Source organism: Suncus etruscus, chromosome 10 (genome assembly GCF_024139225.1).
Source record: "Suncus etruscus isolate mSunEtr1 chromosome 10, mSunEtr1.pri.cur, whole genome shotgun sequence".
NCBI lineage: Eukaryota > Metazoa > Chordata > Mammalia > Eulipotyphla > Soricidae > Suncus > Suncus etruscus.
In genome coordinates, this window is record NC_064857.1 from 95168983 (window position 1) to 95182924 (window position 13942).

Consider the following 13942-nt stretch of genomic DNA (forward strand, 5'->3'; position numbering starts at 1 on the left):
AAATCCCGGCATCCCATATGTCCCCTGTGCCTGCCAGGAGCGATTTCTGAGCATAGAGCCAGGAGTAATCCCTGAGTGCTGCCGGGAGTGGCTCAAAAACCAAAAACCAAACAAACAAACAAAAACCAACCAACAAATAAACCAAACCAAAAAAGTAAATTCCTACCATTGTATCACTTACAGTGCTTATGATAAATTACATACTACATTAGTAAGTAATCTGTATATATTACAACCCTCGTTTTTTTTTTTTTTTTTTTTTTCTGTTTTTTTGGGCCACACCCGGCGGTGCTCAGGGGTTATTCCTGGCTGTCTGCTCAGAAATAGCTCCTGGCAGGCATGGGGGACCATATGGGACACCGGGATTCGAACCAACCACCTTTGGTCCTGGATCTGCTGCTTGCAAGGCAAACGCCACTGTGCTATCTCTCCAGGCCCTATTACAACCCTCTTAACTATAGTTATTGTATTTTACAATGAAGAAAAATAAAGCAATAAGAACTAAGTAACTTACCTAAAGTCACAAGGCTAATAATTAATAAAAATAACAATTCAAATATAGGCAATATAGCAACAGACTCCATTTTTTTATTATTATGTGTTATTTTACATTTTGGTATTTGTTTTTTTGGTTTTTGGGCCACACCTGGTGATACTCAGGGATTATTCCTGGCTATGTGCTCAGAAATCGCTCCTGGCTTGGGGGACCATATGGGACACAGGGGGATCGAATCACGATCTGTCCTTGGTTAGCGTGTGCAAGGCAAATGCCCTACAGCTTGTGCTACGGCTCTGGCCCCTATTTTACATTCTTTTTGTTTGTTTTAGAATTTTTGGTTTTTCGGGCCACACCCATTTGATGCTCAGGGGTTACTCCTGCTAGGTGCTCAGAAATTACCCCTGGCTTGGGGGGACCATATGGGATGCCAGGATTCAAACCACCGTCCTTCTGCATGCAAGGCATGCATGTTATCTCTCTGGCCCCCTTTTACAATATTCTTTTTTTGGGGGGCCATACCTGTTTGATGCTCAGGGGTTACTCTTGACTAAGCGCTCAGAAATTGCCCCTGGCTTGGGGGGACCATATGGGATGCCAGGGGATCGAACCGCGGTCCTTCCTTGGCTAGCGCTTGCAAGGCAGACACCTGACCTCTAGTGCCACCTCACCGGCCCCACCCCTATATTACATTCTGAGTGACTTTACTCACAAAGTGAAAACATCACACCACAAAAGTGAGAAATGTAGAATCAATACTGTACCACCGTCCCACATTTTTCATTTGGGCTTTCCTACAATCAGTTGCTTACTGTGTCTTGATGTCTGTTCTTGCTTTGTGTAAAACTGCAATAATTTTTCCTTTTGTAAGAGGCTGCTTTGAAGCAGAATCTACTTTCTTTTTCCCCTCAACATAGCCATTTTGGGAGTGGACTAGGGAGAAGTCGGTTAAGTAATGCTCAGGGGGCCCAGACTCTTACTATAAACATCCAATTTCTGTCTCCATATTCAGTACTATTTTAAGTAGAGAGTTATCTTTTGTGAAGTCAACTTTTTTGGTGGGTACTTTGAGAAACAGTGCTAAAAGGCTGTTTTGATTTTTCCCTGATGACTTTCTACTGCTTTGCGGTGATTTTACCTTGAGTCACACACCAGGTTTTGGCTTTGATAGACGAATGGGGATGGAAACTGATGAGGAAGCAGATGGACAGTTAAGGGAATTAGCAGTGGAAAAAAACTTCGGATTTGCACAGTTCCAAGGTACCTTTCTGGCCTATAAAGTTTTGCTATATATAGGTAGTTCCCAGATGAGGTTAGTCACCGAACTATGTCAGAAAATAACCCAGCAACTGAAGTAAAAGCACATACCTGATAGCTGCTACCTTTCCAGAACATTTTCATTTCCTTACGTATCCAAGCAACAACTGCGACAGTGATGAGTGTGCAAGGTACTAAATAGAGGAGGGCAGGTTGTCCCTTTTCCATCAGCACCAAAGCAACAAATGTGACTATCATTCCAACAGCATAGGCTACAAGGAGAATACCATGCATCAGTCATTTCCATATGTAAACAAAGATGGATTTTTTTTGTTTTTGGGTCACACCTGGCAGCGCTCAGGGGTTCCTCCTTGCTCTACGCTCAGAAATTGCTCCTGGCAGGCTCGGGGGACCATATGGGATGCCAGGATTCGAACCATCATGTTTCTGCATGCAAGGCAAACACCCTTCCTCCATGATATCTCTCTGGCCCCCAAAGATGGATTGTTTTTTGTTTTGTTTAACTTTGTTTTGGGGCCATATCTGGCAATGCTCAGAGGTTACTTGTGGCTCTGCACTCAGGAATCACTCTTGGTGACATACTATATTTCTGGCCCCAAAGATAAATTTTTTTTTTTTTTTTTTTTTTTTTTGTGGTTTTTGGGTCACACCCGGCAGTGCTCAGGGGTTATTCCTGGCTCCAGGCTCAGAAATTGCTCCTGGCAGGCACGGGAGGACCATATATGGGACGCCGGGATTCGAACCGATGACCTCCTGCATGAGAGGCAAACGCCTTACCTCCATGCTATCTCTCCGGCCCCCCAAAGATAAATTTTTAACTCTCACACTAAAGTATTGGTTTTCAACTATTTCTGAAGACAGTTTTACCCTAATGACTTTGTTTTATAGTTTCCTTGCTTTCCTGGACAAGTAATTAGGAAAGACATTTTACAAATTGTCTTAAAAAAGTTGGAAACCAGCTAGTATTTCAATAATGATAATGATTCAAGAAAACCCAATTACAACACTAAAAAGGATGCTGAATTGGGGCCAGAGAGATACTACAGGTGTTAAGGTACTTATGCTTCTTTGAATCTAAGAGGAGTGATGCCTCAGCACACTGCTAGGTGTGCCCACCCCAACCTCGTCAACCACTCCCCTCCAAAAATATGGATGTTGAGCTGTTCCATGTCTTTTTTGTTTGTTTTTGGGTCACACCTGGCAGCACTCAGGAGTTACTACTGGCTCTGTGCTCAGAAGTCACTTCTGGCAGGCACGGGGGACCATATGAGATGCCAGGATTCGAACCAGGGTCTTCCCTGTGTAGGCTGAGTGCAAGGCCTTACCGCTGTGCTATCGCTCTGGCCCCTGTTCCATGTCTTCGATAACTAAAACCTGTGCTTACAAAGACTTTTTAAAAAAATTATTATTTGGGCCCGGAGAGATAGCACAGCGGTGTTTGCCTTGCAAGCAGCTGATCCAGGACCAAAGGTGGTTGGTTCGAATCCCAGTGTCCCATATGGTCCCCATGCCTGCCAGGAGCTATTTCTGAGCAGAGAGCCAGGAGTAACCCCTGAGCATCACCCGGTGTGGCCCAAAAACCAAAAAAAAAAAAAGATTTTCCCATTTTAATGTGCCTATGTAAAAAGGAACAATGCCACATGATACTACTGATGCACATTGGGGTAAAAATAACAAGCCAAACAACCCCTATGACCTGGTTCTAACATGAACTCAGAACCCAAAAGAAATTTACCTACTAGAATTTCTTACTAAACAAATCCATAAAAGAGATGGGAAAACTAAATCTACATAAGGAAATACACAATACAAATCATACCTATTAAGGAAATATATCTAAGAAAATATACGAAGAAATGTACATATCCCCTTTAAGTTTTTTGAAATAGTCTGGGTAGGGGATAAAATCCAGAGCACAGTTTCAGCCTGTGACATAGAGTCTGAAAAACGGCTTGCAGCAGTCATGGACAAAGACTTGTTTTAGAAAGTTTTTCTAATATAAAGTATAGATTTCCTGGGCTTCTTGAGTAAGATTATACCAAATATATATGATCATTTCTCTTCCTTTTTTTTTTTTTTGGTCACACCCAGCAGTGCTCAGGGGTTACTCCTGGCTCTACACTCAGAAATTGGGGCCCGGAGAGAGCACAGCGGCGTTTACCTTGCAAGCAGCCGATCCAGGACCAAAGGTGGTTGGTTCGAATCCCGGTGTCCCATAAGGTTCCCCGTGCCTGCCAGGAGCTATTTCTGAGCAGATAGCCAGGAATAACCCCTGAGCGCCGCAGGGTGTGGCCCAAAAACCAAAAAAAAAAAAAAAAAAAAAAAAGAAAGAAATCGCCCCTGGCAGGCACAGGGGACCATATGGGATGCCGGGATTCGAACCACCATCCTTCTGCGCGTCCTTCTGCATGGAAGGCAAACACCTTACCTCCATGCTATCTCGCCGGCTCCCATTTTTCTTCCTTTTTAAAAATAGAATTTTTTTTTAACCACAACCAGCTGTACTCAGGCCACTCAGGGATCACTTGTGGTGGGTTTGGGGGACCATATGAACCCAGGTCAGCCATGTGCAAGGTAAACAGGTAGGGCACTTGCACTGCATGTGGATGACCCATATGATCCAATATCCCATATGGCCCCCACTAGGAGTAATTCCTGAGGGCAGAGCCAGGAGTACCCTCTACACATTACTGGGATTCCCCCTCCCCCGCCAGCAAACACACAAAACCTCTAAAAAATCCTATGAAATAATAGGAAATGTAATTACAACCCCCTCGCTGTGTGTGAGGGGTAAACTCCCACCAATGCACAGAGGACCCAAGGACTGAACCCAGGGCTCCCACACAGAAAACACTTGCTTTGAGTCATTTCCATAGCCCCAATTACACCTCTTTAATAGAGAAATACTTGTCTTATTAACACAGCTGAATTATAATCCAGACCATCTTGTCGTTATTTTCATATCTCTACCTTTTCAAATATAATACAACATAATAAAAAATTACCAATTGTGGAAGAAATGTAGTATACAGAAGAACCATTGTGAACATCAAATCTTCTACAGTATGCAACCAACAAACCTAAAACAAAGCATTTTGTGTTATTTTTAAAATATATCAACACAAATTCAACTGTTAATTATGACATCAATGTATTTTATATTGTATTTAACCTTTACTTATCATAAAACATTAAAATATCTCAAATCAGGGATGGGAATGACAGTACAGTGGTTAGGGAGCTAGCTTTACACATGGCTGACCTTGGTTTAATGCCCAGCATCCCATATGGACTCTGGGAGCAGAACCAGGAGTATTACAGAGTATGACCCAAATCCCCTAGCCCCCAAAAAGTACCCCAAATTATGGGAAAATTTTTGTGATTTTTAAAAAATCTTTTAATATTTAGACATTTTCCAAAGCCATTATCTTGCATATGGCTATCCGGGGTTCAATCCCAAAAAACCCAGTAGTGATTTCTGAATATAGAACCAGGAGTGGAGTCCCCAAACCAATCCAAAACAAAATCCTTAACTTTTATTAGATATCTAATAGTCCATGTCATGAAAAATTGTTAAATTTGTTTCTTGGTTTTTGGGCCACTCCTTGCAGTGCTTAAGGACTAATCTTTACTTCTGGCTCTGTGATGAGGAATCACTTCTGGAAGAGTTCAGGAAATCGACAGTGTTGCCAGGGATAGAATGGGATTGGGCAAATGCAAAGCAAGCATCTTATAATGCCCCAGAAAAAACTTGTCAATATTTCTATGGTATCAGTTATAGTATCACCTCTTATAAATATTTATAGCTTTATTGATTTGGGTCCCATCTTTTTTCTTCATTAGTTCAGCTAAAGATTTGTCAGCTAAATTTATCTTTTCAAAGAACCAACTCTGGGGCCAGAGCGATAGCACAGCGGTAGGGTGTTTGCCTTGCACATGGCTGACCTGGTTCAATTCCTGGCATCCCATATGGTTCCCTGAGCCTTCCAGGAGCAATTTCTGAGCTCAGAGCCAGGAGTAACTTCTGATGTGACCCGAAAACAAACAAACCCAAAAATCAAAGAACCAACTCTTAAAAAAAGTTTTGCTAATTTTAAAAATTATTTTCCTGTTCAGTTTTTGTTCTAAATTTTATTATTTCCTTCTTTTTGCTAACTTTAGACTAACTTTAGACTTTCTCTTTGGTTTCTAACTCTTGTAGATATACAGCTATATTGAGAGAGTTCTAATTTTTGTTTTGTTTTGTTTTGTTTTGTTTTTGGGCCACACCCGTTTGACGCTCAGGGGTTACTCCTGGCTATGTGCTCAGAAATCACCCCTGGCTTGGGGGGACCATATGGGACGCCGGGGGATCGAACCGCGGTCAGTTCCTTGGCTAGTGCTTGTAAGGCAGACACCTTACCTCTAGCGCCACCTTCCCGGCCCCGAATTCTAATTTTTTTTTTTTTTTTTTTTTTTGGTTTTTGGGCCACACCCTGTGACGCTCAGGGGTTACTCCTGGCTATGCGCTCAGAAGTTGCTCCTGGCTTCTTGGGGGACCATATGGGACACCGGGGGATCGAACCGAGGTCCGTCCTAGGCTAGCGCAGGCAAGGCAGGCACCTTACCTCCAGCGCCACCGCCCGGCCCCGAATTCTAATTTTTTTTTTTATTTTTTTTTTTTTTGGGTCACACCCGGCAGTGCTCAGGGGTTACTCCTGGCTCCATGCTCAGAAATTGCTCCTGGCAGGCACAGGGGACCATATGGGACGCTGGGATTCGAACCGATGACCTCTTGCATGAAAGGCAAACGCCTTACCTCCATGCTATCTCTCCAGCCCCGAATTCTAATTTTTTAATGTTTGTGCTTGTAACTGTACACTTTGCTCTAACAAATGCTTCTTCATGTTGTAAGTTTTGAAATGCTGTACTCTGTTTTCTGTCTGTTTGAAGACATTTGTTATTTCCTCCCTTTCCTTTGTTATTGTTGCAGAGATGGGGAGGTGGTTACATATTTTGGGTGTACTGCTTGGTAAGTGTTGCATATTTAGTTATTGAGTTTACTGGGGAGGGGGACATTTAGTTACTATAGCACACACACACTCTCTCTCTCTCTCTGTCTGTCTGCCTGCTTGTCTGTCTCTCTCACAAACACACGTAGTTGCAGCATGTATCAGCATTGCATACTTTATTGTGGTGCTGTGGATGCCAAAAGATATAAAATTTGACATGTGGCACTGTGCCAGGGACTCAATACTCAACCTCTGTAAGAAGTGTCCCACCAAAGAGCTATGCCAAGGGATTTCTTGTTAATACTTTCCTTTTCTTTTTTTGGTTTTTGGGTCACACCTGACAGCACTCAGGAGTTACTTCTGGCTCTACGCTCAGAAATCATTCCTGGCAGGCTCGGGGAACCATATGGGATGCCAGGATTTGAACCACTGTCCTTCAGCATGCAAGGCAAACACCTTACTTCCATGCTATCTCTCCTGCCCCTTCTTTATTTTATTATTTTTTATTTTTTTGTGTGTCACACCCTGCAGCACTCAGGAGTTACTCCTGGCTCTAGGCTCAGAAATCGCTCTTGGCAGGCTTGGGAGACCATATGGGATTCCAGGATTTGAACCACTATCCTTCTGCATGCAAGGCAAATGCCTTACATCCATGCTATCTCTTTGCTCCCCCTGGCCCCTTCTTGTTAATATTTAATTGGTTCAATGGTTGTTCTGGAATGTGTTGTTTAATGTCCATGTCTATTAACTTCCTAGTTCTCTCCTATTAATATTTTCTAGTTTCATACCACTATGATCAGAAAATATTCCTAATATGATCCAACCTTCTTAAATCTGCTTAGGGCACTGGGTGACACCCAACAGTACTTCGGGGCTACTCCTAGCTGGTTACTTGGGTGCTGATCCTAGAGGTGCCTGGGACCACTGGTGCCAGCAAGAGAATCTAAGGCTCCATCCGCTGCATGCAGTGCAGAACAACCATTTCAGTACCTATTTCTGTTGAATTGCTCAAAAAAGTCTCAGGTCCTACTCATTAAACACTGACATGAAACAGCAAGAATGAAAGTTAATGATTTCAAATCACAAAATGATTCTCCTATCTTTAGTGCTTGTTTAAATTAATTTATTTGGTCTTTACAGTATTCATCAAATAAGTTTCTTGATAGTTCCTTTCTATTTTTACTATACTTGCTTCAGAACCACATTTTTGGCCTTGAAAAAAATTATTTTTGGTTTTTTGTTTTGTTTTGGGGCCACACCCAGTGGTGCTCAGGGGTTATTCTTGGCTCTTCACTCAGGAATTACACTTGTTGGACCATATGGGATGCCAGGCATCAAATTCCTGTCAGTAGCATGTAAAGCAAGCACCCTACTGGTTAGGCTATCACTCTGGCACCTTTTTTCCTCACTACAAAAAACATTTTTAATATAGTCTTTCAGGGGGGCAGAGTGATAGCACAGTGGTTTGCCTTGCATGCAGCTGACCCAGGATGGACTGGGCATCCCATATGGTTCCCCAAGCCAGGAGCGATTTCTGAGTACATAACCAAGAGTAACCCCTGAAGTCACTGGGTATGGCCCCAAAACCAAAAAATAAATAAATAAAAATATAGTTTTCAGGGCCAGAGAAATACTTCAAGGATTAAGGTACTTATTTTGAATATAGATGACCTGGGTATGATCCCTGGTATCACATATGGTTCCCTAAACATCATTAGGAGTGACTCATGAGTAGAGTCAGAAATAAGGCCTGAGCACTGCTAGGTGTGGCACACATCCACCTCTGCATTTTGCCTTACTCCTGCCTGCCCAATTTAGCTTAGAATTAAGACACATACTGTCAAAAACTGCTCTTCAAGGAATTTATTTCTGTCAGGTACCTTCAACATTTATTTCAAGGATGTAATATTTAGGGGCCGGAGCAGTGGCACAAGCGGTAAGGCATCTGCCTTGCCTGCACTAGCCTAGGACGGACTGTGGTTCAATTCCCTGGCATCCCATATGGTCCCCCAAGCCAGGAGCAATTTCTGAGCACATAGCCAGGAGTAACACCTGAGCGTCACTGGGTGTGCCCCCACAAAAAGAACATAATATTTAGGGATGTATAATTTCTTTTACTTCATAGTATTTTCTTTTACTTTTTCTCCTCTGTAAAAAAAACCCTATTGCATTCTCTCTTAAATTTATTTTTATGGGCTCAGAGAGATAGCACAGCAGCGTTTGCCTTGTAAGCAGCTGATCCAGAATCAAAGGTGGTTGGTTCGAATCCCGGTGTCCCATATGGTCCCCTGTGCCTGCCAGGAGCTATTTCTGAGCAGACAGCCAGGAGTAACCCCTGAGCACTGCCGGGTGTGACCCAAAAACAAAAACAAAACAAAACAAAATTATTTTTATTTCTCTCTCCCTCTATCTTTCCTCGTTTTTCCTAAATAAAATTATTTTATTTTACACATACACAGGAATGTAATATTTGGGAGCTGATAGATAGCTCAATAAAAGGGGTAAAGTAATGCCTTGCAAACATGAGGATCCAAATTTCATCTGGCACCACATGGATGCCCATGCACTGTTGGGTATGGCCCTGGTTGTCCTTCAGCACTACTAGATCCTAACAGTACCTCAACGCAAGATACAAGTACCAAACCATATTACACATTGGGCGAATTATCTCCTGGAGTGGCCCATCAGGTGCAGAGGAATCCCCAAACCACACTCAGCAGACTTAAGGACTACACCTGACTTGAGGCAGTTCTGGGGGAAACACACAGTGCCAGGGCTCAAATCCAGGACTCTGGCACACACTTCTGGTCTTTTGAACTGCCTTCCTGGAAATCTAGCATTTTATCAGTTCTTTGCTAAGTGCAACATGCATGATTTTATATTTAGTATCTGGCATAGAGCTGGTGAATCAGGATTTAGTTTAAAAGGTATTTAGGAAACATTAAGGTTACTCAATAAAGTGCTTTCTCTATCAATTACAAGAGAGGAAATTCATTGAACTACAGTTGCTACAATGGACTTTGCTATGCCAACTCACAAAGCAACACTGTTAGCTTATCGTTGTCTATTCAACTTTACTAAATAAACGAAGAGACATTTTTCAGAAGAGCCAATTCTCTTGTCTTATCAAGCAGTTAATATACAGGGAAACTAAGAAAAGCTAGAGTGGATAAATTTGTCTTAGTCATGATTCCCAAAAATCTTGTAAGTGGGCTGGTGGTTGAATTCATCTACAGAGCCCAGAGAAGAAGTACAGGAACAAAGTCATGCTGGGAGCTAAGAATTCCACCATATGCTCTTATTTTTCTACAATGTAGAGTCCTACAAGCTGACTTCCAACTATTTCTCCTCTTGATTATGACCAGCTTAGTGTGTCTCAGGACAGTGTGCTGGGAATCAAACCAAGGTTGACCATGTGCAAGATAAACCTTACCAGCTGTACTATCGTCTCTGGCCCTTGATAAAATATTTTGAGATACAAATATAGACTTTCTTGGGGAAGGTCAAACTGATCCTATATTTTTTTTTCCAAGACATGCTTTTTGTCTTTGGCCATTAGAGACGCACTTTGGTAATTTTCATTATTAGGATTATCTTTGACCCCTTCTTTTGGGAGGGGTAAAGGAGTGAAGCACCATACTGGCTCTGTGCTCATGGATCACTCCTGGTGGGGCTCAGGGTTTGGAATTCAGGTAGGTTGCATGCAAGTGCCTGACCCAGTGCACTATTTTTTTCATCCCTTAAATGACTTTCTGTCTTTGCTACTAATGTCAATTTTAACTATAGCCAGAAATATTTAATAAAGAATAGATCACTTTTGGGCCCGGAGAGATAGCACAGCGGCGTTTGCCTTGCAAGCAGCCGATCCAGGACCAAAGGTGGTTGGTTCGAATCCCGGTGTCCCATATGGTCCCCCGTGCCTGTCAGGAGCTATTTCTGAGCAGACAGCCTGGAGTAACCCCTGAGCACTGCCAGGAGTGGCCCAAAAAACCAAAAAAAAAAAAAAAAGAATAGATCACTTTTAACAGAACTACACTTATGATATGCTTAAACCATCAGCATGTTTTTGCTGAAGTAACTACAATTACTTACCTGGCACAACTATGTCTCCAAAACCCACCAATGAAAATGGCAGGGAGCACGTACTCATTACTGAGAAAAAGGCCGGCTTAGGAATCTTGATGAGTATCGGTATCTGTAATACATTTTTTTTTTCAAAAGCAGCCATAAGCCTTATTTGGACTCTGCTATTATCTTTTAGAAAGAGAAGAATTGATGTTAGAGTAACTATTTTAACATTAAAAAGACTGGCATTGTAGAAGGACTTGAAACCAGAGAACACTAACTTATACATACATTTATTCTGAACATTTAGAAAGTCTGACAGATACTGTAGTCTTGAAAAAATAAAATCCAACACACATGTAGGGGTAACAGTATTACCCATTATCCCCACACCTAAACTTTCCCCCCGTTTTTACCAACTATGGGACTTAATATAGATTTTTTAAAATAATGTAATTTTCTTTTCTCCCAAAGAAGAGTCCTGTCTCAAAGGGCATGATATAAAGTCCAATGAACATATCTGAAATACAATCCTTACTTTCTCATGGGGAGCTGAGGGCTGAGCAGTGGCATCCACCAAGTTTCCATCATTCTAGGATGAAACCCAAGTCAACAGGTATTTAAAGATTGAGAATAACTAAGGAAAGGGCCATATTTTTGTGAAGAAAAATGTTTTACAATACCTTAATGTGCACTATGACCAACACACTACAGAGGAAGGCCGACTATTCATGGCTGTAACACAGACATTGGCAGGCATTCAAAACTGAATTCTATTCCTACCTTTTCGTTACTCCCAAAAGGTCCATCTGCAACTTCAACCAAGACACTCTCGCCATTCTAAAGTCAAGGAAAAAGATGAAAGAATTTGTCAACTACAGAGCAAAAACTGCAAGTACTTGAGGCCAACTGGTTTACATCCACTGTAAAATAGTGTACAAAACTCAGTGATTAGCTGGGCAGTGTATGAACACCGCTACTTGGTGTGTGAGCCCCGGGAAGCAGCACAGCTGTGATATGAGAACCTCCCAGCCCCCATTCCATTATAATGATATCAGCAATGATGACCATGGCAAGCATGCATGGGTGGGGAACAGGAATAAAAAAAATTTTTGGAGGGCCACACCCAGCTGTGTTCAGGGGTTACTCCTGACAGCCTCGGGGGAACAAATGGGATGCCAGGGATCAATAGGATGTAGGCCACATGTAAGGCAAACACCCTACCTGCTGTGCTATCACTCTGACCCCAAACCTTTTTTAATTTGTTTTTCAGCTGCACCAGTGGTGCTCAGGGCTGATTTTTGGCTCTATACTTAGAGATCACTCCTGGTGGGCTGAGGGAGGGAAATCATATTTGATGCCAGGAATTAAATCCACGTTGGCTACATGCAAGGCAAGTGCCTAACTCACTCTCTCAGGCCCCTAAATACATTATTTTCATGAAAAATAAAAACAGGGAGAGAACATAGCACAATGATAGAATACTTGCCTTGCCTTGGAGGTCCTTGATTCTTTTTTTTTTTGTTTTTGGGCCACACCCCGTAACGCTCAGGGGTTACTCCTGGCTATGTGCTCAGAAGTTGCTCCTGGCTTGGGGGACCATATGGGACACCGGGGGATCGAACCGCGGTCCGTCCAAGGCTAGCGCACGCAAGGCAGGCACCTTACCTTTAGCGCCACCGCCCGGCCCTGGTCCTTGATTCTTGGCACAGCAAAAATAAAAGTAAACAAATAAATTTGCCTTGCATACTACTCCACTTAAGAAACCAACAATGGGGGCCGGAGAGATAGCATGGAGGTAAGGCGTTTGTTTGCCTTTCATGCAGGAGATCATCGATTCGAATCCCGGCATCCCATATGGTCCCCCGTGCCTGCCAGGAGCAATTTCTGAGCCTGGAGCCAGGAATAACCCCTGAGCACTGCCGGGTGTGACCCAAAAAAACCACAAAAAAAAAAAAAAAAAGAAACCAACAATGATCAGAAACTGACAGATAAAAGCACACACATTATTTCAGTGAAGCTCTGAGCACTTAATTCTATGCATACCTGGGAGCAAAACTGGACTTTCTGATTGCAAAGTATGTGTTCTGTGTGATAAAAAAAAAATTGGGAAGCCATTGTTGTACTCAGTTGTACTCAGTACTTACACCTGGTTTGTGCTCAGGGATCACTCCTGGTGGAGGAACAGTAAGCAGTGTGGGGATCAAATCCAAGTCAGCGCTTACAAGCCCTACCCACTGTGTTATCACGCTGACCCCCAGTACTATAAATTTTAAGTATTTAATTCATTCTTACTCAGTTTTAGCAGTAACGATTAATAAAATCACAAATACTTAAGTTGATATGTAGATTTAAAAGTATTGATATCGGTGCATCTGGGGGCCGAGGGAACAAGTCCAACATTCCCTGTAACTTGTTTCTAACTAGAATCTTTAACTATAGGAACCTGACATCAACAACAGCTAATGTGCGAAAAAGTTTCACCGGGGCCCAGAGAGATAGCACAGAGGCATTTGCCTTGCAAGCAGCCAATCCAGAACCAAAGGTGGTTGGTTCGAATCCCGGTGTCCCATATGGTCCCCCGTGCCTGCCAGGAGCCATTTCTGAGCAGACAGCCAGGAGTAACCCCTGAGCAACACTGGGTGTGGCCCAAAAACCAAAAACCAAAAAAAAAAAAAGAAAAAGTTTCACCGGGCCACGGAGAATCTCAGGGGTTGAGGAGCCTGGTAAGCCTGGAGCCCAGAGTTGGTCTTATGCCAGAAAACTTCAGGGATGAGGCCTCCTTGTAATTAGGCCAAGGTTTTTTTTTTTTTTTTTCCCATTTTCTTCATATTTTGCTGGATCTATGCAAACAATGATGATTGCCACTCTCACACTATTTCTACTGTATTTTTCTTTAACACTTATCCTTTAAGAAGAAAAGAAAAAAAACCCAGCTTACTAAACTTTTTGTTTTGTTTTGTTTTTCGGGCCACACCTGTTTGATGCTCAGGGGTTATTCCTGGCTAAGTGCTCAGAAATTGCCCCTGGCTTGGGGGGACCATATGGGACGCAGGGGGATTGAACCGCAGTTGTGATCTTTCCTTGGCTAGCGCTTGCAAGGCAGACCTCG

The 13942-nt window shown here is 42.6% G+C and overlaps 1 protein-coding gene across 1 annotated transcript in view; it reads right to left on the minus strand.

The window, feature by feature from the left end:
- The window catches only part of SPPL2A (signal peptide peptidase like 2A), a 77932-nt gene that overhangs the window by 10043 nt on the left and 53947 nt on the right, over positions 1–13942 (minus strand). Inside the window, exons 11-14 of the mRNA XM_049781501.1 lie at positions 11614–11670; positions 10858–10960; positions 4780–4854; positions 1865–2025 (exon numbers count right to left, since the gene is read on the minus strand). Of these exons, the coding sequence (XP_049637458.1) occupies positions 1865–2025; positions 4780–4854; positions 10858–10960; positions 11614–11670 (396 nt within the window). The remainder of the gene's footprint in view (positions 1–1864; positions 2026–4779; positions 4855–10857; positions 10961–11613; positions 11671–13942) is intronic.